The sequence below is a fragment of the Halictus rubicundus genome, chromosome 4, assembly GCF_050948215.1.
Source record: "Halictus rubicundus isolate RS-2024b chromosome 4, iyHalRubi1_principal, whole genome shotgun sequence".
Taxonomy (NCBI): Eukaryota; Metazoa; Arthropoda; class Insecta; order Hymenoptera; family Halictidae; genus Halictus; species Halictus rubicundus.
In genome coordinates, this window is record NC_135152.1 from 6,394,728 (window position 1) to 6,419,111 (window position 24,384).

The 24,384-nt window shown below is 40.9% G+C and overlaps 2 protein-coding genes and 1 non-coding gene across 5 annotated transcripts in view; 2 read left to right on the forward strand and 1 right to left on the reverse strand.

Moving 5' to 3' along the window:
* Positions 1–271: 271 nt before the first annotated feature.
* Positions 272–9,639, reverse strand: LOC143353271 (uncharacterized). The gene is made up of 12 exons (XM_076786459.1): positions 8,970–9,639; positions 8,362–8,596; positions 8,058–8,289; positions 7,677–7,990; positions 7,489–7,606; positions 7,081–7,396; positions 6,807–7,002; positions 6,588–6,726; positions 1,765–6,417; positions 1,512–1,682; positions 1,263–1,450; positions 272–902 (listed from the first exon to the last, which is right to left on the reverse strand). The coding sequence occupies exons 1-12, from the start codon at positions 9,121–9,123 to the stop codon at positions 821–823; spliced, it is 6,798 nt and encodes a 2,265-aa protein (XP_076642574.1). The 5' UTR covers positions 9,124–9,639; the 3' UTR covers positions 272–820.
* A 468-nt stretch (positions 9,640–10,107) lies between these two features.
* The window catches only part of LOC143353274 (von Hippel-Lindau tumor suppressor homolog), a 113,326-nt gene continuing 99,049 nt past the window's right edge, over positions 10,108–24,384 (forward strand). For 2 of the 3 annotated variants that reach the window (XM_076786464.1, XM_076786465.1), the window contains exon 1: positions 10,108–10,303. The gene's annotated coding sequence lies outside the window, so the exon portion shown is untranslated. Of the gene's footprint in view, positions 10,304–14,315; positions 14,456–24,384 lie in introns of those variants that run through there. The other variant, XM_076786466.1, reaches the window with a different exon arrangement.
* On the forward strand, positions 11,174–11,267 carry Trnay-gua (transfer RNA tyrosine (anticodon GUA)). The gene is made up of 2 exons: positions 11,174–11,210; positions 11,232–11,267. It is a non-coding gene; the product is annotated as a tRNA-Tyr (tRNA).

Consider the following 24,384-nt stretch of genomic DNA (forward strand, 5'->3'; position numbering starts at 1 on the left):
TTGGATCAGTGTAAACGACAGTGAAATGTTACTAGAATCCCTTGCTGGAGAATTAATTCATTTTTTGTCTTGGAAGTTGGTATAAGCATAGGCAGGTAGACACCCGCGTTTCTACTATGAATGTTTAAAATGATTTAGAGATAATAAATGCATAACAACAATTACATACAATTGTGGCATCTTGTCATAGAGACACCTAAGTCTCAGAAAAAGATTTTAGTAGGATAATTTTCCGTTTTCTTTATCTAAAAAGTATAATATGAAGCACTAGTTTTAAGTATAGTATGAACCACTTTATTAAAACCAATGTTAGTATCAGACATACAAGAACGAATTAATTGTCTGTACTTCGGAGAACGAATTGTTTAACAATCTCGGCTAATTATATGTCGTAACTTGTAACGAAGTTGAACTAATTTTACACATTTCACATGTCATAATTAAATAATCTGTGGAACTTAAATACAAACGGGGGAAAACTTTAAATTCATGGCACGTTTCATTATGCATCAGCGTTTCTGGAATCACAGATTTCGCGTTTAATTATAAAGTTGGCGTGAAAAGATTGCTACGGTTGTTGCTATCTTCAACGTTGTCAGTATAAAAGTTAAATGGTACAGTTATTTACAGAAGAATAAGGAAGTACAAAAATAGAACTCGTCGAAAATATAAATGTCTTAACGTTATTACTATTTACATTATCTTTAAAATTGAAGGAAGGAATATTAATACTTAAACAATAGACCCGTTGTGTCTCGGAATACTTGGTAGTAATATTACGCGTTATTTAGAGTTCGCTGGAAGACTTGAACATTTTTAACTAATAATAATTCCATATGTTTCTTCTATAATTTATTGGCATCCTAAGATCCAACAAATTCACTGGAACTGTTGTTGCTGTTCTGCAGAAGATATTAATCGTCATACATATAATTACAGAAAATCGAATACTTTCATAAGCGAAATGAAAAAGAACCGAAACGCTAGTAAAGCATGGACGTGCAGATTCCAAGAATACCATGCACCTGAAAGCAAGCGTTTTCTACAAAACAGATAGACCAATAATAATTACTTGGTAAATAATTCCTTATAGATAAGCTTAAAGTTGTACGTTTTATACTTTGGTAAACATATATGGTACGATCGATAAATATCACTGGTTCTAAAATGCAAATACGCGTGTAGTTTCCTTATCTAATATCACTAAGCGGTAAAACTACTAGAAATTGCGTTTAGAAAAATTTGAATTTGGTGTTCCTCACGGTTTCATATTATTCTCCATATCAAATTGCTTATTGAATACTGTACAGCATCTATACTGATCATTGGACCTTCCTTGAGTAAGTTCCTTTAATTTATCTTCAAGTTCTTTTATTCGACGGTTTCGAACTCGGCACAAGTCCTTCATCAACGTTTTTTCTTTCTCCAATTTCGTCATTTTCGCGTCATCCTGCGACAATTATCCAATTAATCTTACCGAATATTAAATTGTACTTTCCACATCTACTTACATTGACTATCCCGTTGTTTAGAGCCAATATTCGTGACGATTTCTCAGGCGATGTTTGACAACTCTGCTCTTTTCTGTTTAATCGCCATTTCCTACACGTATCGCATTCCCATGCGTTCACATCACTCAAGGTCCTCTGAAGTTTTCTTACCTCAGAACTAAGTTCGGTATTCTATTAACAAAAAACAATTATATTAAATAACTCTTTACTTCTTAATTTCTTACATTATATTTTAACGTCCTACTGTACGCACTTTATTGCGACACGACAGAAGACGTTCCTCCAATTCCTTGCATTTCTGTTGATAAGGGAAGTTTTCGCTTTGAATTTGAATTTCCAGCGTCGCTATTTGCCCATTCTTCGCAACGATCTGCAAATCCAATTCTTGGATCCTCTTCCGCAATATTTGACAAGTTTCGTCGCTCTGATCAATATTTATTTCGTCCGTTAGAATTTCGAGTTGCCTCTTTTCATTGAATAGTTTATTCCTGCTGTGTCTCCTTCTGCTAATTTCAATAGTAGGACTAACACATCTCGAGCCACTGCTACTCTTCTGGTCCAATTTGTTCTCGTACTCATTCAGTTTCTCTTGCAACTCTGTGATCTCTTTTCTAAGCAAGTTCACAACTTTTTCATTATGCAATTTCATATCATCCAGCTGTTTTGTGTCGATTTCCGGTTTTGATTTGAACGACACGAGGTTCTCCTGAAGTTTCTTATTTTCCTCCTTCAGGTTGCACAACTTTTCTTCCAATTCCTTGATCAGCTTGTTCTCTATTCGATGAAGGTACAATTTATCTTTCAACTTCGTGATCTCCTTCTCACGTTCACGTATGACCGCAGCACGGTCTCTCAACACTTCGTCCAGTTCTTTATTTTTAACAGATAGCGCTTCCATGCGGCTCGAATATTCTTTAATTTCTTTGTCTTTCTGATTCAACAATAATTTCTTGCCTTCCAGTTCTAAGGCAGTTTTATTTTTCTCTTGTAGCAGAGTATCATAATTACCATCGCCTAGCAAGAAGCACGGTGAAGATTGCCTGGATTTGTAGGATGATAAGGTTGTCTTGATCTCAGCATTCTCTTGGGACAATAATTCATACTCGCTCGTCAAATTCACTAGCTCTTTCAAAATCTTATTTTTCGAATCCTGCAGCTCTGTTATACGATTGCTGGCACCGTCCAGATTATTCTGCAACCTTTTATTTAAATCCTTCAAATTTTCCATCTCCGCTTCCGCCTTGATTTTGCTCGTGCTATTCCTGATCTTCCTCTCTAGCTTCGCGTTTGCGCTTTGTAGTTCCTCAAATTTCTCTTTGAGGGCATCCAGCTCCTCCACCAAGGCTATATTTTTGTTATTCAATTCGTGTAACTGTTTGTTCAATCCAACGTTCTTTATCTCCTCGGAATTAAGTTTATCTTTGATCGTTTCGATCTGCTTTTCCTTCTCCATTTTCATCTCTCCCATCTGTTCTTTATAGCGTTCTATACACGCTTTCCGCTCCTTCACCTGGTCCTTCAATATTTCATAATCCGGCAAAATGGCTTCGAGCTTCGCCTTATATTCGGATATAAGGTCGCATTTATTTTTTAACAACGCTGAAATCTCTTCCATTCGAAACGTCTTCTGCTGTATCTCGCAATTCACTTCTTTGTGGGCTTCTGTCAGCTGTTCCAACTCGAGGCCCAGCTCATTTATGGTCTGATCGTTTGCCTTCAGCTCCAACGCGTTCGCGTCAATAATATTCTTCAGCTGCTTTTCATTAGCCTCGAGTCCTTCGATGTTGCTCTTCAGCTCCAGATTTTTCGTCTTGTACGATTCTATGGTGTATACAAGATCCTCTATCTTCTTCTCGTAAGTCTCCTTCTGAGACTTCAATTTCTGCTGAAGTTCGGTTTCTCTCTTTTTATATTCTTCCTGCACCCCTTTCTCCTTCTTGTGAGCGATCATAATCGCTTCCTCCCGCCGACAATCTACTTTGCACTGTTTATCGAACTCATTTTGCAAGTTGTTCAAGTCAGCTTTCAGGGTCTCCACCTTTTCTTTAAGCGCCTCTTTCTCAAGATTGTTCTCTTCCAAGGCATGTTCCAACTCGTAGATCTTGTCCTGTTGCTGTTTGTGGCTTGACTCGCGTTTCGTCAAGTCCATTTGCAATTTTTCGGTCTCCCTTTCCAGTTCATTAGCCCACGACGTGGCACGTTTCTCTGCGTCAGCGCTTTGCCTCTTCTCGTCCACTAGTTTCTGTTTGTCTTGTTCGAATAGCTCTCTCATAGTTTTAATTACCTCCTCTTCCTTGGCCATGAGAGTCTGCAGGAAAATTATGAAAATTTCGTTTGCAGTCTTGCTCAAGAGGTCCATCGAATTTAATTTATGCTTAAACGCTTTCAGTTCCTTGATCATGGATTCCCTAACTGTGTTCAATTCTTCCTTCAAGCACTTATTGTCATTAGCTAACGTTTTCTCCTCGACAAACATGTACTCGTTGTTCTCCTTCATTTCTTGGAATTTCAACTCGATGGTTCGAAGCTTTGTAAGCTCTTGCGTCAGATTGTCGTTCTCGTCGACGTACTTGCTTAGCGTTTCGTTAATCTTCTGCAGTTTGATCTCTGATTCTTTTGTGTACTGATCAAACTTCGTTTCTATGATTTCAAACTCTGTTTTATATTTAATCGCTAGATTGTCTTTGGAATCGGTTATAAGATTTTCGAGCGTTTGCAAATTCCTTTTTAATACTTCCTTCTCAAGTTCGCTTTCTTCCAGAAGAGCCTCCAGTTGCGAAACCTTTCCTTGCACTTCTTTATACAGGCTTTCCTGTTTTCCTAAATCCGTCTGCAGCTTCTCCACATCCGTTTCCAACGCCTTGGCCCACAATGTAGCTCGTTTCTCCGCGTCCGAGCACTGTTTCTTTTCCGCATCTAATTTCTGATACTCTTTTTGTAATGACTCCAATTCATCCGTGTATTTCTGCTCCACAGCCTCTGTAATAATAGACAATTCGTTCTTCTGAGTCAGCATCGAGTCTAACTCGTTCTTCAGAGACGATACACACTCGTTTAAATCGTCTATGGTTTTGTGCAGCCTATTAATGATAATATCCTTGTTTTCCAGTTCCACTTCCAGCTTCAACTTCTCGCTCTTTATCTCCTTCTCATTCTCTGAATACTGTTCGATCTCCTTGTTCATGCTTAATAATTCAGCTTCAAGAACGTGCGCCTTCTCCGTGGCAGTGGCCGCCGATAGTTCAGTGTCGGACACCCTCTGTTGCAGCTGTTCGTTAATACTTCGCAGCGTATTGATCTCTTCCAATAAACTTGCTTTTTCCGATCTGAATTTATTCAACGTGGAAGTAAAGTTCACGCTATTTTTCTTCAACTCGTCTATGTCATCTCTCACCTGATCGATACTGATTTGGATCTTCTGAATTCTACTCTCGTCTTTAACAACATTTTTCTTCGCCTTGGTGTTTACGTTTTTCGAGTCGCCCACTTCATCGTGAAGCTTCTCGAGCTCGTCGCATTTTTCTTTATACAAAACCGTTAGCTTGTCGTTGTCGTCCTTTAACGTTTGCAACTCGTTGTTCAGATTATCGACTTTCTTCTCGATGAAGCTGACGTTTAATCCGTCCGCAAAACTGGCGTTCAAGGATGCGTCGGTGAAGCTCAAGTTCAGGTCCTGATTGGCTTTCGATCTCAACGCCTCGATGTCCGAGCACTTCTGATCGAATTGCTTTTGCAGCTCTTCCACTTTACGATTCAAAATTTTCGACTCAATCTTCAAGGCTCTGCGACTGTCGTTCAAGTTCCTCAAGTGCGCGCATTGACTGCAGGTGGTTAGCTTCAAGTCGCTCAGCTTCTTGTTCAGACAAGTTAGGTGGTTGATCTCTTCCTGTAACATTGTATTTTTCTCGAACAAGGCCTCGCGACTTTCTTCCGACGACACCTCCTCTCCTAAGTGATTTGCTTTCCTAGCATTGTCGAACATGCCCGACGAATGCGTCGAAGTGGACTTCTCGCTGCGTGAATTGTCCAGGCCCTCTATGGTCTCGAACAAGTTGTTCGAAAATTTTTCATTTTCCTCCGTTAACATTGTTACCTTCATCTTCAACTCCATGACCTCGGCTTTTAAAATATGGTTCTCCGATCGCAAATGTTCCACATCATTATCATTAGCATTCATTTGCTCCGTCAACGAAATCTTGCTCCTCAGTACGTTGCACTCCTCTCGCAACATCTCAATCTCCTCGATCTTGTCCATCAAGTCAGTTGAAAGCTCGTTGTTCTCGGTCGTCAAGTCTTCATTCCTCTCTGCGAGAGCCGCGACTTTGTCCTTGTACAGACACTCGTGATCGTACAACAGCGACTTGCTCTCTTTAATCTCCTCGAGCTCCTTATTCCTTTCTGCAAGAGTGACGCTTAGTTCAATGTTCTCTGTCTGTAAAGTATCAATTTTATTCTGGTAATCCGCAAGCAGCTGTTCGTCGTTGCGAGGTTCCGATGTTTGTGAACGGAGTGACTGCAGCTGATCATTTAGATTCTCTAAATTACGTTCCAAATTGATTTTCTCTTCTATGACCTGTGAAATGTGCGCGTACAAGTTGTCGATCGTTTTCTGGAGATTAATTTTCGCTTCATTCGTGCGCTCCATCTCGGCGTTTAATTTGGTCGACATTTCCATGTTTTCATTTGTTAGCAAAAAGATAGTATGTTGCAACTTTTCTATGTCCAACTTGAGACCTTGGATGTCATTTTTTATTTCGTCCAGTTCCTGAATCTTTAATTCAAGTTTCTCCGCTAACTTCAATTTCTCCTCTTCCAATTGAACTATCAAATTCGAGGAATGCAAGTAAAGTTCGTTTTCCTTATGACTGATCAAGTCAGATTGCTCCAACAGTTGATCACCTACGTTCTAAAAATCAAGTATCCATGAGGAATTATTCAACATATCTATTCCTTTGAGTATATATTAGTTAGAAAATGGCCGAATAGACAAATTCTCGTTATTTTTATAAAGTAATGTAAAATAGTCACTTTTAGTGTTCCGTGAACCTAACGCCAACAAAAGTTAATTACACTTACATTCGTGCTAGAATAGCCTTCCTCGCGCATTATCTGTTTCTCTAAAGTGGTGAACTCACGGAGTTCAACAAGATCTTTGGTCAAGTCGAAAATATACTTGCGTAGAATTTTCTTTGGTGTGCCAGGAGATTCTTGAGTGCTATTTCAGTCAACAAAATTACACTAAATTACTGTCACCGTCATAATTAGTGCCTTCGAAAGACCTTAATATACGAATACCTTAATATTGTTTGTACAGATGAATCTTGTCTATCCGGCGTCACGCGGCCGCAAATATCTTCAAATTCTCCGACAGTTATGTTATTAGTAACATTGGCATCCTCTTCTTCGGGAGTACCAGCATATTCCTTGGACTCAGAATGCAATCTACATTCGATCAAATCTAATTCAAAGTCGGTAAAGGTTGTCCGAAACGCTGAAAGTGTAAAACAGACCAGTCACCGTACTGTGAATGTATTTTCTGTAAAAAGACAGGGCAACACGATCAATTTACTCTTATTTTGGACATCAACCGATTGCATGTTGCCTTTCCCATATGGTTTTTCAGGCGACGTTTCTTTAATCGTTGGCAAGCCGGATTTAATTTGGAACACGGGCAAGTACGATTTCAACGTTCCACTGTTGGACCAACTTCTTCGTCTTCTAGATTTACATTGAAATGATTCCAAACGGTCTGAGGTGATTCCGGAAATAATTTTCGTCCTTAGCAACGCGATGTGTTCCTCTAGTAAGCGATTGTTTTGATACTTCTCTTGTAACTCGGAATCTACGTTCTCTACTTCTATGGATGGATTTCCATTTTGTACACTCTAATGAAACGAATTTGAACGTAAAATACATGGAAATCATTCTAACAAAAATTCTATAGCGTTCTTAAGGTAAACAAAATAAAAAAACGAACCTGCTGCTCTGTTTGAAGTTTAGTTAGCTGTTTTGAATAACGTACCAATAAAGACGCGTCGGATGTAATTTCGTTTTTCTTTGGCTTAGTTTCGATTTTCTTAGCTTGACACGCGAATCTAACAAAAATTTCAAGATTCGTTGAAAATAAAACTGATACAGGTAACACTATAATAATAGTATACTCACGACAGAGAGAAATAGGTTTCTTCGGAAGAAATGGGCACCACTGTGAATATTATAGCTATTAAAGAATTGCCACTTAATGATGGCTGGAGTAGCTCCGTTAATTTGCTTTTAGGAATACTGATGTCCCTCTGAATATTTTGTAATTCATCTAACTGTAAAATTGTGGATTCGAAGGCTAAAAGAGACACATCAATCTGCTGTTCTTGTGTAACATTAATTTTGTGTGCTCTTTCGAAGCCAGCGAGGTCCACTAAGTTCAATTGCGATACTCTTGCACTTCCTGAAGTATCACTAATTTCACGACTTTCTATTGTCTGGAAAAATATATTATTAAATAGAGTGATTGATAGAAGACATATTCATCAAAATAATTAGTCTTACAATTCGGAATATCTTGTGGTCTCTGTGCCACTGATTTCTATTAATCTCTTCTGTCTTTGTATTTCTATTCCCCCTTTTCAGTATAGATAACATGTTATCTGAAGAATCTGAGATTTCCTCTTTGCAGTTGATGGTTGTGTGTTCATTAGCATCTTTATGCAATTTCAAATCAATTCCATTTACATTTAATAAGTCATTTACCGTTTCATTGCTTATTTCTAGATAAGATACTCTGAAAAATACGACAACATTTGTATTCTCAGAAATAAGAATGTTCACGTAACAAACGAAAAAGAATATAAACCTTAACAAAAATTCACGTCCAATAGTATTGGAAATAGTCTTAAACATATATTTTATGCAGAGCGGTATTATTCCTGGTACTTCTTTATTACCAATCATAGTATAAGTTTTACCAGATCTGCACTGACCATAACAAAATACTGTTCCATTAATACCATTTAGTGTACTTTTAACAATAGGCTTAACAATACTGTCAAATACATTATAATTGGTTGCATCAGAATCGAAAACATAATCTAGAAACAAAAAATGAAAAATTAATAATCTTATCTAGGATTCATTTTTTCAGTGAAAATGGAAATTGCTGCGCTTGATTACACAACTGTTTTTTGCTTATCACCGCGATGTTGTTTTAGACGCATATAGAACAGAAAGTACGAGTTTCCATTAGTGAAGGTCGGAACGTGATAAGTACAAAAACAATGACAGTCCAGTCGAACAGCGAATACTTGCAATGAATGTTTCATGTTTACGTATTTAATTTGCGGTTCGACAGATGAGACGTCACATGATAAAATCGGTGAATAGGTTATATGCATCGAAGTGATGACATAAATAGAACGAATAAACAGAAATGTTGCGATCTGATTAGGAATTTATAACACATACCAAAATGAAATTCAGTATCCCCCCGTTTTACTGCTTCTGGGTCTAAACAGACTATGGAATTTCCTCGTACGATCCATTCTGTCGTCGTGTCTTCGTCCTTTTCTTCACGAATCAGGGGTTTCAACTTGATTCCCACCTTGATGTTGTCCGACATATTTACCGTAATTATGTTTCGAACGAAGCAGCGTAAGTTTTTCGATAATTGGCTACTTCGTTCTTAATTAATAACCCGCGGCATCCGAGCTTCATCACATACCGCTCGACAGATCGCAACTGTTATTTGAAATGACGACTACCTTAATTCGCATTTAAATTCAAATTCTCCGCGACGAGATTGGCCCATTTAGGCATGCACTGCGATAAAGAAGAACGTGACCAGAATCAAAATATTTACCACTGCCTATGAACATTATGGCAGCTTCGATGATATTTTGATCGAATTTCAATAACACTCCGACACAGTCCAAAAATATAACTAAAAATGTTTGATCCGTCGCGATTGTGCACTTCATACATACTTATTATTCAAGCGTTCAGAATTTAATTTCACACAAGAGATATTTGTTTACAATCACACATTCTGTTTACATTCCAGATTATTTGGATGATGAATTCTATTAGCAATAATCAGTTTTGAGTTTCCAGGTCCATAAGGTAATGAACTTAAACCACAAAGCGTTATCGCACAAAAATGTAGAGTGTATGCATAGTGCAGAGACGAAACTCCTCTTGGAATCTTTAACGTTTCAGATCTCGATTTTATTCTTTACGCCAGCGGCAATATTTGAACTATAGTATGACAGAAAATAGTATTAAACGAATACAGAAATATGTAACATATGTATTTGAACATTCTTGCACATTTAAGAAGAATTTTGTATCTATTTTGTAGATACTCAATAATTTGAACAGCAAAACAATACTTCCAAAGTTACACCTTTGGTTCACAATTTGTGTAAGCATGCGCACTTGATCATAGAATTTTGAGGCTACACTTGGGAACGATCTACTTCTAGGCGCATGCGCATTGGAAATTACTTACCGAAACACACAGCAGTTTCGCGTCTGCGCACAGATTATTCTATGCGCTTGTAAAGACCATAAACTACACCATGAACAGCGCTTTAATTGTCGACCCCAGCGCCGCTCGCGATCGGATCCAGAAGAGTGTATTGCTGATCAATTTTTTTCTCAACAGTGTCTAAGTGCGTTGAGTGTCAACAAAAGATTCGTCAACAGTGATTTAAGTCAGTGATCGATGTTAATTCCCTCGAACGATCCAGTGGATGTCATTGTGAACGTGCGTTTCGATGGGACAGCAACGTCTGCGATCGGTGAGTGATTTTTAGGTTACGTATCTGTTTATCATCGAATTCTCGAAAGTACTATGCTGACACAACGCAATGACATCGTCTGTCTGTTGTCTCGTGATTCGGAGCTCACGATTCGCATGTTTGCAGCCGAGTTTTGTCACTTCGCTGTCAGTCGTAACCTAACCTAACTGACATTTCATGGAAATATTTGACGCGAACCGTCATAGTCATGTCGATGACACGCACGCCCTATATTTATCATTGACGTTTGAATCAGCTTCTATTTTTATGGATTTGTTCGATAAACTTCTCAAGTCGTTCAGTAGAAATGATTTGTACTTATACTATCAGCTACACTATTTTGTTTCTGGAGCATCTTCAAGATGTTGTCTTCAAAGTTAGACGTTCACGTGTTATTCTTTTCAATCGATGATTCCATCGATACTGGGATTTGGTTAGGTCATATTAACTTTTCACTTGTTCAATATTATTATTATATTATTTTTGTCATTGGGTCGCGTATGCAAATGCCGGATTTTCATTAATTAATTTAGAAGTACTTATTAAATTGTGATAAGAATCCCATCGGGCTCTAAATACGATATAAACATTATTCCGTATAATAAACTTTGGGCTGTTCTAAATTTTTTAATTTTAAATTTATTTACCCTATAATTTTTCATTGACAAAATAAATGATACTACTTCAGGAATTCGTATTATAAGTAATACGTAGAAAATTAGTGTATAAATGAAAGAAGTAAATAATAGGTATGTATTTTATGCGGTTTTCTATTGTCAGTGTTATTTATTGTTATGGATAGATGGGTTTAACAAATTCGCGGAAAAGAACAGTACGTTGTTTACGTTTTAACGATGGGTTTTGATACAACCTTCGATAGCTCAGTTGGTAGAGCGGTGGACTGTAGTTGGTTGGTTACTTGTGAGACATCCATAGGTCGCTGGTTCAAATCCGGCTCGAAGGAAATATTTTTTTATTTTTTAAATTACATTTTTCATCATTTTCACATCATTACTACCAATATCATTATTTTTCAAATACCAAAGTATACAAGAATGCAAGAGAAACCGATTGAAAAGCGACAATAAAGAAGCACTCAGCACGTGGGTCATGAAAACGTTTATTTTCTGCTTTTAACCTTTTCGTTTCCCAGTTAATTGTTGGTAACAATTATTGTTGCATTTCCTCCGCAACTCTAATATTTGCTGCCCTCTGGAAGGTCATACGCATATCAGGGTGCAGCGTGTTGATAATGCAGTCTCGTTGAATCTAACGAGTGTCTCACAATTAAAATACCTAACTGTGCCAGTCCTGTTAATCATTAATACATGATTCTCATACAACAATAAATAAAATATTCTTACCATTGTAAGAATATTTTATTCACAAGTAAATAAACAATTGCTTATTTCTGGCAAAGAAACCCAAACAAAGTTTCATCGCGTCAAACAAATTTTATTTCGGAGAAGAAATTAAAAGTTGTGAGCTATATATATATATAATTATTTCGCTAGAAAAATTACGAAAAAATGTTGATTCTTGAATGGATAGAGGAATAATGCGAAACGAAACGAAACGATAAGACAAACAGGACCAAATTGCTGGCATAACAGAGACACATCACAGATACACTAGACCGCGCGTACGTTCACGCTAATTTATTGGCGATCCGCTCTAATCGTCCTGCGTAATTTATTACTACTCTGTTCATATTTATTGGCGGCCCGGCACGGCGTGCGCATTGTACACACGAAATTGCTTATATTGTTGGCCGACCTCGGTGGATCGCAATAAATTATTCTCCTGCGAAGGCGTGATACCTGACGCTCACCTGATCGATTGCAATTGTGGACCCCGTAGATGATTTGGTGGCACTTTCTATTGCGCTTTGTGCATACAGTGTCCGCCGGAGCATAAATCTCGATCGAACGATGACAATCCTAAGCCGAGTCTTATCGAGCTGTATTGTAACCGTTTCCTCTCCGACGGAATTTGTTAGGGTGCTCAAAATATTCACGCGAGACGCGTACAATGCGTGCATAAACGAACTGAAGGTTCTTGAACCTTCAAAAATTTGTCTACATTGGTTGGGGATTTGAAAAGTGGTAAAAAATTGAATTTATTTCTGTAGAGAGCAAGATCAATTTTATCGTTTATAAAAACACAATAACGATTTCAAACCAATTCTGAAATTTGTTCTTGGACGAACTGCCCTAAGGTTCAATCTGAACCCATGGTATACATTCGTGTATGTGGGTGGGCACACGAAGGGTCAACTCGTGCAGTGAAAACTGGTTTCTGTGTGTCTACACCCACAAGCTAATAAATATGAGACAAACCAGTCTTGCCAGCCCCCTCCCTCTGTTAGGAGGTCAACGATTGTCCTTGAGGTTTAGGCTTGAGGGCAATATACTGTGTCTCCAATCACAGTACGTTTGCCAACGGTCGCTAAAATTTATAGTCGAGATAAAGAATATAAATTCTTGGAAGCTCTTTAGCATTTCAACGCGCGGGGCCTCAATCTCGTACAATTTCGCATAGAACACGCTCCGCCCAGAGGCGTGGCTAGTTCAACGATTGTTCTTGACGATTAGGTTAGAAGGCAATACATTCGACCTCGAAACTCAATACGTTTGCTAATCCTTGCTAAAATCTTTGAAAGCTTTTTAACATTCCCTCTTACAATGATCCTTTATTATTTCACATAGGATATACTCCGTCCACAGGGGGCGTGGCTTGCAGTCAACAAACGTTATTAATATTACCTTTCTCTAAATATCTTGGCGAATGATTCCAGAATGTTTGGTACTATTATTCTTTTTATACGTTTTCATTCAGTTTGGCCCGCCCATTGGGAGCGTGGTGACCACATACAGTTTTCTCCAAAATGTTTACGAATATTGAATTGTATTATAGACCATTCCAACTTTATAAAAGAGCTACTTTTGCAATTCTGAGAGAGCTCTGTAGGTTCGGTGGTAGTGTATCAGATTACTACTTTTGCTATTCTCTTGTTACATAGTTACCGGCCATTAGACGAACAACACCTAACAATGTCCATAATCGAATTCCAATTGCCTGCGCTATTTAAAAAAAAAAGTCAATCGAAACAGAATTGTAGAATAAAGGTTCCTGCTATATAAAGGAGCTTTTATATAACAGTTTCGAACAATTATTCCCGCAGCCGTTTGAGGCGGCGATTGTCTCTTCATTAGAAGATAGATATAGACACAGTATTTTCCAATAGGAAGTTTTATTCCTCGGTCACGTGTACCGTGGCGCCGTTCCAACGGCAACGCGTTTTGTCTTCCGCCGACGCAAATTTTCCGCGAATGAATTACCGGGCACTGTTGGCGCGAATAATTAATAATTCATGGGCAAACATCGTTGGTGGGGGTGCGGAGGGGTTGCTTTGAATCCGATCGAACCCGATCGCTTTGTGAGAATAAATTCGTCTCTGTTATCACGACAAGATTGGACGAAGGCACGCGAAAATATCTGTCCGGGGAACCTAATCGGCCGTTAAGTTCGCGACAGACGCGGAAAACGCGGCGATTTGTCCGACCCGATTTTCTCGGGTGTCGATGGACGGAGCGGAGCGTACCCGTCGGGGGAATTGCACGGCGACAAAGCCCCGGCGCCCACGTGCGCGCGATTATTGTTATTCAAATTGACGAAAAGCTACTGGCAACAATGGCCGATCGATTGGCGGGCATCGAAATTCCGCCGGCAAATATTTGATGGTGCGAATCGTTAGACCGGGCGCAAAACTGTTCGCTGGTAATGCAGTCTCGATACATGTGAAAACGTCGGGAAATTTCACTTCTATCGCGTACAGAAACTGTTCCTTGATGTCTTGTCTCTAGCATCGTACGTAGAAAAGAGTAGCGAATAAACAAAACACGTATTTGTTTTTAAAGCTGTGTTCACTCTGTCTTATTTTGTTCCAGTTGTTTAGCTACGGTGCCATTTGTAAGCTCTGAGATTGGTTTAAAAGACATTGAAAAGTTAGACCAAGTCTGTAAGCTTAGAAGACATTAAGATTGGACCAGGTCTGAGATAACTCAAGAAATTATTGGATGAGTCAAATCAGCTCGGGATTAGCTCCAAGAGTGATTAATCGAACCGAGCCAGGTTTCTGATATAGGCGGGGTATGTAGTGATTGATATCAGTTGGTCCAGGTGTGGATTAGGTAATCGAGTCTAGCCTAGCTTGCACTAGCTAACCTAGATTGATCTATTTTACTAATTAGTCTCAAAGAAACATGTCTCTAACAGAAGATGTTTAAAAATATCTTGGGTCTCAAGAGCCTCCGGTGTCATTGCCAATTTCACGAATTCGCCGCGCCCTTGAATGTTTTATGAAAAGAGAAAACTTTCTTCCTCTAATTCCCCGCGCGAGAGTGCCTCGAAATTCGACTCTTTCGATCCTCGATTCACCCCCGGGGACATTTCCCGTGGATCGCGTCGCCGGTTCACTGCATCGTGGAAAGATATTATTTGCTTAGAGTGGACCCGATTCCCGACTACGTGAATTATAGGGGTCTCCGACCGCTCGCGCAAGGTAATTCCCCAGGGGGTTGGCTCTCCCGGCGGCTGAACTCGCCGAGTTGTGTTATTAGTTCTGGCCGTTGAATGGCCTGCATGCCTTACTTGCCCGATTATCACGCGCATTGTGCCGTTTGTGTCGCATTTTGCCGCCCTTCGGAAGCCCGAATGCTTCCCGTGCCCGGGCACTCGCAGCTGTTAGCGTCTTAACCACTCTGCCTGCTCAGCTCCTTCGGCTGGGTCAAACGTGGCTGGAGCTGGCCATCTTTTGGAACTACCCGCCTGACCAATTAGAATCTGCCAAGCTCTAGAGAAGTTTCCCGAGCGAGGATACCTTGAGAAGTTCGAAATATTTCCCAGTCCTTGTGACTTCTAGCGGAAAAATTCAGTAAACCCGAAGAATTCAAAATTTTCGTCGGTGCTTGCGACTCCTAGCAACAGTTACATCCTGGTAGTCCTGAAGAGTTCGAAAGATTTGCTAGCGTCGGTGATTTTTAACGAAAAAATTCATTTTATCCAATCTTTGTGATTGCTAGTGTACGCTTGAATTAACAATTGCAAATTTTGCCCCGCTCGACGTCAGAATTGATCGTAGACGATTTTTCGGAGCTTATCGCACCGGGTATCAAACAGATCGCTATCAAATAATCAGAGTGCCACGCGAATTATCGCGGATTATGCGGCAGTCGGATAACAGCGCTATCGACTGCATCGCCGTAATTAACTTGTGCGCTTAACACCCGCACGCAGCAATGCATCCCAAGACGAGCATGAAGCACCGAACAAGGATGAACCTGTAGATACGACGACCTACGAGCTACCTGGGAATTGGTCCATTTGTTCCTGAAATCTGCGCGAGTTTGATATATCGAACGCACGCGCCGTCTTATCTCGACCCTCCCGCAATCTCGTCTAATTAAACCCGGAACGCGTAGTTATTTCGAATAAAGTCGATCGAAAGGGACCGATAGCATGATTCAAATATTATTCCCTTCTGCAGAGATGACGACTATGGCTTCCTTTCTGTGCCAGATAGGCGATTCCCAGCTCCAGTCGTGATAAATTATTAAAGAATTCTTTGACTGAAAACTGGACTGCGGATCTTTACGCAAAATAAAAATGTTCTGCGTCAATTTCAAGAGATGAGAGCGATATGGAAATTTATTCATATTATTAATGATTTTAATAATATTCCCCAATTCTTCTGTCGTGCTTCATCTACTCATTTGTCACAATTGTTTGAGCAATAAAATTGTAGGTTTATATGTTACCATTGTTCTATAAAACCAACAAACATTAGATCTAATGCGTGGACATTATTGTCGGTAAATAAATTGCAATGTGTTAATATTACTGAAGAATGCACTATCTGCGTCAACAAGTAACGATGATGAATGTTCCCGTCCAAATGGAGCAGGATCCCGGAAAGTGGGACCCGAGATGTTACCTAGATAATAGAGACATAAGCCTGATCCATCATCCTCCAGATTTTTATACGCTATGACCTGCTACAAGAAAATTCGTAGTCGGTACGTGGAACTTGAAACACATCTCCTAGAGTCTTATAATTCTTCCTGTAAAGGAGCATTCGTTTGATCAATCAGTATGAAATTGCGATTGGTCGCTGGAATTCGAACATTTATTCGAAAGAATTGTTTCGTAAATTTCCTTTATGCCCAAATTTGATAGTGTTTGTTATTGGAAATAATTTATGAAACGTTTTCGCGTGTAATTCATATTCGTTTCATTCAATTGGAGCGATTTAGCCGACAGAGGTATCCATTTTGTGTTTGTTTGATCAATTTCGTGTCATGAAAATCGCTTTAATTGGTTTTTCTTTGTAGCGCGCTGGTGGCGGCAATTTTTCTGTGCGGACTTGAGTAATGCGAATTACTGTGGCCGAAATATGTTTGTTTTGGATTGAAATATTTTGTGTTTCGTATGAAATAGTCTTTAGAATGCGAATTTTTTTCTCGCAAATATAACAATATAATCTCTGCCATCTTAGACATGTTCTCTAGGTTGTAGAAAACGAAAAAATAATAATAGGAATTTTCCTTAAGATACAGAAAAAATTTTCAAGCTGATTCGCCCAGCAATTTCTTCTTCATTATGTCAATCAGCTGAGATAACGTTTTAACGAAGTTACACCTGAAAATGCGTTCATAAAAATGTAATCCTTCTCTGAATAATTTTAATAGGTTGCAAATAATGTACCAGTAACACTATATTCATCTAATGTTTCTTCTATTTTGTGCTAGACCTACCAAGTTTTGCCATAAATGCATAAAAATGAGTAATTTAGAGCAGTGAGCAGATTAAAATCATTAAAGGAAGACTGAAATTTTTATTTGGCTTCTGCTTTGTACAATTTACGCAGACAACTTTTATTTTGCGTAAAGATCCGCAGTCCAATCATAAGTTATTAGGTTGTTCCAGTTCGCAAGTGTGAAGGCATTGATGGGGTGGCTAATAATCGTAAATGTTAGTATTCGCAACTGAGGCAATTTTTGCAGTTATCAAAGTTTAGAAATTGCATTCGATGTTACTCGGACTGTAAAGCCTTAAATCGTGACTGCTCTAAGAACCAGGAAGTAATTAAGCGTTAATATTAGTTTCTCCGCGGCAAATTCTCTGATTGTACTCTAGCAATCTGGGAAACAAGTTCTAAACGCGCAAGTTCCTCCACGCCAGTGTCAGATCTTTCCAATCCCTGCCTCTATTGCCAAGGAAGTTTGACTGCAACAAACCAGCAACCATTAAATATAACCAAATAATCAGTCGTTTCCAATGAAAAAATTTTTCTGTTTTTAATTTATTTTTTGAACGAAACTTTTACCATATGTCTCATCCGTATGCAGCACGATTCATTGTATGAATCAGTATGTATGCATGTATATATATTTATTTGTTCCCTTACGGGTTACAAAGCGATCCCGTTCCGTTTACAAATTTTCTTCTCTTTATTTTTCTCACCGTCTCTCTCATTGTTTCACTCCCTCTCTCCCATCTTTCTGTGCCTTTCTCTCTCTATCTAACTTTGCCATCCAGTATGAATCAGTGAAGATTTAACCTAGCACTGCGACCCAAACTGTGTCGCGTTTAGTGTCGTATCAATCGGAAAAGTGTCGCGAGACAATGTTGGCGAAAGTTTTGCAAAGAGATCATTCGAAGGAAAAAAAGTTTTCTCAGGATTTGTCCGCTCGTGGTCTTTGAGAGGGGTCAATGAATCTGTGCGCGCTATGAGCGTTGACATTTCGGTCCCGAAGTTCCATCTATCGAGGCATTACCGTACACTAGACATTCGGAAAAATGACTTCCTCCCGCGTCGCTTTCCCGCACGCGTAATCGGAACAATCGTGGAACTATGTTTCACAGGTGGCCACCGCGCCGCGCCGGACTGAAAACGATTTCACGTTCCCTTTCCGCGCGTTAACGATCTACCCGGCGGCGTGACGAACGGCCAAACTGATTCTGCATTCCCGTCGAGATCGTAATAAAGCCCGGGTGTCACCGTTACAGAAGATACGCCGGAAATAGACTGTCTAACGGCTCCATTGGATCGAAACCCGTGATAGCACGCCAAGATATACTCCTTCTCTCTCTCTCTCTCTCTCTCTCTCTCTCTCCCTGAAGCCCGGTCACGATGAATCAAAAACAGCTGGAGATCTGCCGGATACCGGTCTCTCGCGCCACGAACGATGGAAACGCTCTCTCTTGTGCAACGGTCGATCCACGGTCGTGCGATTGATCCCCGTGCTCGATAGCCGAATGCATTTCAAACAAATTTCGCAACGTCGCTGCGACGACCGAACGCCGTCTGATTTTTATGGAGCCGTCTCTATAAATCACAATTTTTCCGCGATTCTCGGCTATGGACGTCGGCGACGACGTGAAGCGGGACAACTGGCTTCCCCGGTAATCTGCAGGCCCGTGGAAATGCGAACCGAATGAAAATGATGGATAGACGACGGACCCTCGCGAAAATCGTGTCCTCCGCAAAGTGATTTGTAGACGTCCGTGTCGAACTTTTGCGGCTCCCGGTCTTTAGAACAGAGATATCCCGAAGAATCCACGAATCCCAAATGTCTCTTCATTCGTCGTTGCGCGTCGACTTAGGTTCAGCTTGCTCGGACGTTTGCGCGAATTCCGTGGTTAGCGTCGAAAGAACGATCCCTCAAAATTGATTTTGTCTCTCGCCTGCGAAGAGCCCACTTGAGCGAACGAAACAACGTCTATTCGACAACTTAAGAACGTCGAGTTCGAACAGCAATAAAATCTGCAAGAGCACGAGGATTCTACTAGATCACAGCACCGACGGAAGGGATACGATCGATCCCAAGATTTGCTGGTCTGTTTTCTGGAGGGACACGGTTGCCCCCGATAATTTCGATCCGAGGCAGACCGCCCTGTTCAGAGACAGCCGCGTGTTCTCGGACGTGTTGTAACTTCTTCTCGACACGACAGCGGAGCACCGTTTCCAGTCACGTATCCGAGTCCCATCGAAATCAGCATCGCCGGGGTCGGGATCGGCGGCGATGCTATGTAAAACGCGCGCGTGTGACGCCGCGCGCCGCACGACAGAAACGTGAAGCACAACTTCTTCGGGATTCAATGAAAGAGTAAACCGTGGAATACCGATAAACCCTCTAGGCCCTAGCCGAGCGTGTAGCCATTCTTGGCACAGCAGGTCGAACGGAGAGCGCCGCGTGATTTGAGGCCGCGCGGCTGCCAAACGGACCCGATGATCTCCATCTCTTCCAGCAATAAAGATGACAATGCATCCGAAATTCGGGCCGGTTTACTAGCGACTCGAATTGGACGCGTTCCACCCGGCCGAAAGATTAAATTCTTCCGGGTAGACGGCCGCCATTTCTAGTTACCATCGTCCCGCCTCGTTTTATCAGAACTATCGTACTCGACCTGCTCGATTCTGTGCACTTCGTTGTTCAATTATTAACCACTCTGCTTCGTGCGTTAACAATTTTGCCTTCCGACAGGGCCCTGTCTCGTTGTGCTAAAAAATCAAAGAAATTGTTTAGCCGACGATTTTACTTCTGAAGGCACAGACTTCTGTCATATGATTTAATAACTTTTAGTGAGATTATCGTTTAGAAGATGTTCTGTTTTATTAGAAAATCTCCTGCCAGATTTTTCCAGACATACAGTCGCGCCGGAGAGTATGTTGACACATTTTCAAGCGGAATAACTTTTTTAAAATTGGTCCAAATGACTTGAATCTTTTTTAGATTTTAGACCAATTAGTTTACTAGGGAATGACTAAACAAACATTTCTTAGATTGCTATTGGTTGGAATGATAAAAAAATGATGATTTTTCTACTTTTTTATCTCAGCCTGTAACGATAATTTAAAAAATGCGTTTTGTAGATTTCGGTAACTTACTTGCATACTGATAATTTCATCGAAATCGGTGAACGTTGCAATGAGCCACAAACGATTCAAGATGAGAGTTTAAGGGTGAAAGTCGCAGATTTTCGACTTTGCCAGGGAATTTCGCCCTTATGTGATCATCTTGAAACGTTTGTAGCTCATTGCAACATTGACCAATTTTTATGAAATTTTCAGTATGCATATAAGTTATCGAAATCTACAAAACGCATTTTTTAAATTATCGTCATAAGATCAGATGAAAAAGTTGAAAAAACATAATTTTTTAATTTATTTATCATGCCAATCAATTGCAATCTAAAAAAACATTTCTTTAGTCATTCTCTAGCAAACTAGTCGGTCTAACATCTAAAAAAGATTCAAGTTATTTGGACTAATTTTAAAAAAGTAATTCCGCTTGAAAAGGTGTCAACATACTTTCCAGCGCGAGTGTAGGTCACTAAAGAGCACATTAAACAGGTAACTGAATGTTAATACACTAGTCATACAGTACTTGTAAAGTTAGTAGCGCTCGTCAGTAAGTGAAAATAAACTTTTAAAAATATATTTAAAATAAATTGATAAACTATGTGTACCAAGGTTCTAACATAAATCTCTCTATTTTCCCAGCAAAACGCACGGCGCAGCCATAGTAACGAAATATTCGCGCGCGTAAAAGTTGTCGTGTCTCCGTCGTAAACAATAAAGCAATTTTCCTAGCTGGTGCATTGACCATTGTTCGGGCGGTAGTAAAAATTATTCGAGAGCGAGTGGGCCCGATTGGAACGGTCGCGCAATCATAAAGACGTTCGATCGTTTAGACGCCTTTAGCCTCTGAGGTCCGCAATCAGAAACAAATCGCACGGTCTCGCAGCGTGTCGGACGGGTTTTACGGCGCCCGGTCGATAAATAAACAAACGGGCCGAGATCGAGCATCTTCGACGCGACTCCGCGACTCGCGACGGCAGCACGATATTATGTGTTACGATCGTGACGCTCAAAGGTGAAAATTTCAGTACGCGCCGCTGAAACAAGAAGGAGAAACGAACGCGTCTAGACGCCGGGTATTCAAAACGAACCGCTGGGAATAAAAATTCCCCTCTGTTTCTCAATCTTTTACTGCGACCGTGTACGTGATCCGTTTACCAGCGACGAATCGGTAAAAAGTAATAGCAGTTTTACCACTCCCGGCATGCCGGGACCGCTCGGCGTTGTTCGCCGAGATCGATAACCACCATTCCCAACCACCCATCCGCCGGGATCTATAGATCGAACGCTGCCCCCGATCCTTCCTCTCGAACGTTGCCGTGCTAATTTATTCAGGTTTCGCGGACCTGCATGGCGGATCGCCCGCGGTCACGTGCGGTTCTTTTCTTCGACGTTTAACGGGGAATTTCTTCCTCTTCGCGCGAAAGAAAAAGATCGATTCGTTCTGCGGAATTTATAATTGGACTCTTCGGAAATGTTTCCGTGAAAATCTCCAATCGGAACCCTTAATATTTTCCGCGTTCTACCGTATGTTTACGTTGCAAAACAGCGGCCTTTGTCGAACAATGATCTCAACAAACAGAACGCTGCAGGATCGAATCAATAGCCCTGAGGCGATTTTCTATTTGCCAGCTATTGTAGACTCCGGACGAAGCCAGAAGACGATGAATGCGGTTATTAGACAATTTCGAACGTCATAGATCACGATGCCATGTTCCGCTGATCTCCTAGAGTATAACTCCAGTTTCCTCTCGGAGAACTGAGAAATCGACGATATCGACCGCGTTGGGGAGCCAAGCGCTATAGATTCACACGTCCTAGGAGTCCGCTCGCGCACCCCCCACCCCCACCCCCCTCGCTCCGTCTCAAGAGTCGTCGATATCATCCTTCTCAATCTGAAAAACTCCCGCTATCTATTTTTACGATCCGAAACGCCGGGCCGTATCGACCGCCACGCGGCTCCGCCAGAATTCGTATCCATCTCCGGTATCGATTCCCAGAGCGACAACCGCTCAAACTTTGTTTTCCGACTCATTACATTCCATTTGCATCGCAGTTCCGAAGCTGTTACATAGAAATCTCGGAGCCCGCGGTGCCGTTCCACGGACTCCACTTATTTTCCCTCGTGGCCGAGCATTTCGGGCGAACTCTCCCGTGAATTGTTAAACGCGAAACGTCAACCTGACAAATGAAACGATTTATCTAATAGCGAAAACACACGCGGCACGGAACTGCCCGAACGTATGACTCCGATCCACTAACTGTTGTTTCATCGATCCCCGGTTTGCACGGTGCTTTTGGACGATGCTTTGTATGGTGTCCTTCACTGGATGCGATTAAACACGAGATTTCCTCGACAATAATCATTACTCCCTTGAAAGGAGTGATTCCTGAGGTCGTTCCAAGTAACTTTCTCCTTTGCAAAAATATTCTCCGCGGCTTCGTTGAGGAGTTATTAACGAAAAACGCGGACCAATCGGAGCGCGGCTACGGCGATGGGACTTCGGCCCGCCGTCAGGCCCCGCCGAGCATGGCCTTGTCATTGGTCGTGCCGAAATCCGTCCGCCGTAGCCGAGCTTTGATTGGTCCGTGTTTTTCGCGAATAACTTCTTAACGAAGCTGCGGACAACATTTCCGCAAACGAAAAAGTTACTTCGAATGACTTCAGGAATCATCCTTTTCAAGTACAACACTTTTGGGACACCCTACACGTGCTTTCATCGACATAGTATTGACTAATACTGGGTTGGAACTAAAGTTCCTAGCGTTTTTGACAAAGGAAGAAATATTAAAACAATGGACGTATTAAAGCAATTTAAATAATGAAAGAAATTTCGGTTTGGCCCCCGTTTCTTGCCAACAATTTTCTTGTTGCGCGGAGCGACACCTCACAGGGTATACCTCGCGGTAGTGGGGATAATTCCGCGACGTTTATCATCCAGGCCTAGGCGACGTATATAGAGAAATCACTGTACATCTTATGCAGAATAGAGCTTTCAAGTTCAAGGAAGGCACGTGGAATGAAGTTCCTTCTATAGGAGGATTGATCGATGTGTAAAAATTGATTGTCTTAACGCGAGCGAATAATTTCACGAATGTAACAATTGAAGAATGTAGTAGCTTCAGCTTGCTGAAACTATTGAAGGAAGACAGAACTGTCCGTGTGACTGCTGTTTCTTGTGATTGTGACAAACAATGTTTATTTTCCATAAAGTTCCGCAGTCATCACCGAAAGTAATCAAATATTAGAAATCGCCGGCGAAATTGCCGCGGGGCCGGTTATCCGAGAGATTCGCAAGATGCTCACCGAAGAAAGGAAGATTGCGCCGGGCTCCCAGCGATTAGAATAAATTACCCTGGGCGGTTTCTAAATCAGCCGCGAGCGGATTCCTCGCCCACGCTTATTACATTTTAAACGCGCCAATTGTCCCCGGGCTGGCTTCCCACCTAATTTTTACCCGATTCCCACGGAATTAAAGCGCGAACGATTATCCCCGCGCGGAAAACACAGTCTTCTCTCTCCAACCCCTCGCGATAACGAAACCGTCGTCGCTGCTGGTTCGAAAGTATTGTTACGCGATCACGATGCAATTCCCAGCGGAAGTAGGTTCGCGGTTAATGAAATTGCCTAAGCAACGACCGCGTGTTACAAAGGCGAATCCCCGGTATCTTTACTGTTATGCAAATGGAGGACGACCAGGCGGAAACGATCGCCGAGAGCGCAGCGGATCGGCGACCTCCTAATTTTAATTAGGATCCCTATCAATTCCTGTTTCTACCGTTCCGATCTGCTTTCTTTTTACTCTTTAGAACGCGCGGAATTGGATCGTCGATGTTTACTTATTCGCCACCAGATGCGATCCAATTTTGAACACGACCCTCTGCTCGGTACATTGAAAAAAGTAACCTAATTTGCACGGAATTCGGAGCTTGTGTCTAATTTGCAATCAACACGGAGGTGGATTCTCTGCTTTCTAAATTCGGACTGTCCCCAATTCAGGTGGATATTGAATCTTCTTTTTTTAATGTATATGAAATTATTCGGTTACTTTTTTCGTATTTCAATGCTTGAAGGAAATTTTTATTTCATTGAATTGAACTTAAAGCATATTTGTCACTAGGCTGCGCAGCTTTGTGCCAAATAAAAATTATCTGC

Coding starts and splice junctions, on each gene's coding strand:
- LOC143353271 (XM_076786459.1), bottom strand. CDS start 9,123: ATGTCGGACAACATCAAGGTGGGAATCAAGTTGAAACCCCTGATTCGT. Junction 6,727..6,806: donor TCTGTACAAACAATATTAAG/GTATTCGTATAT, acceptor TGACTGAAATAG/CACTCAAGAATCTCCTGGCA. Junction 6,418..6,587: donor AAGGCTATTCTAGCACGAAT/GTAAGTGTAATT, acceptor CTTGATTTTTAG/AACGTAGGTGATCAACTGTT.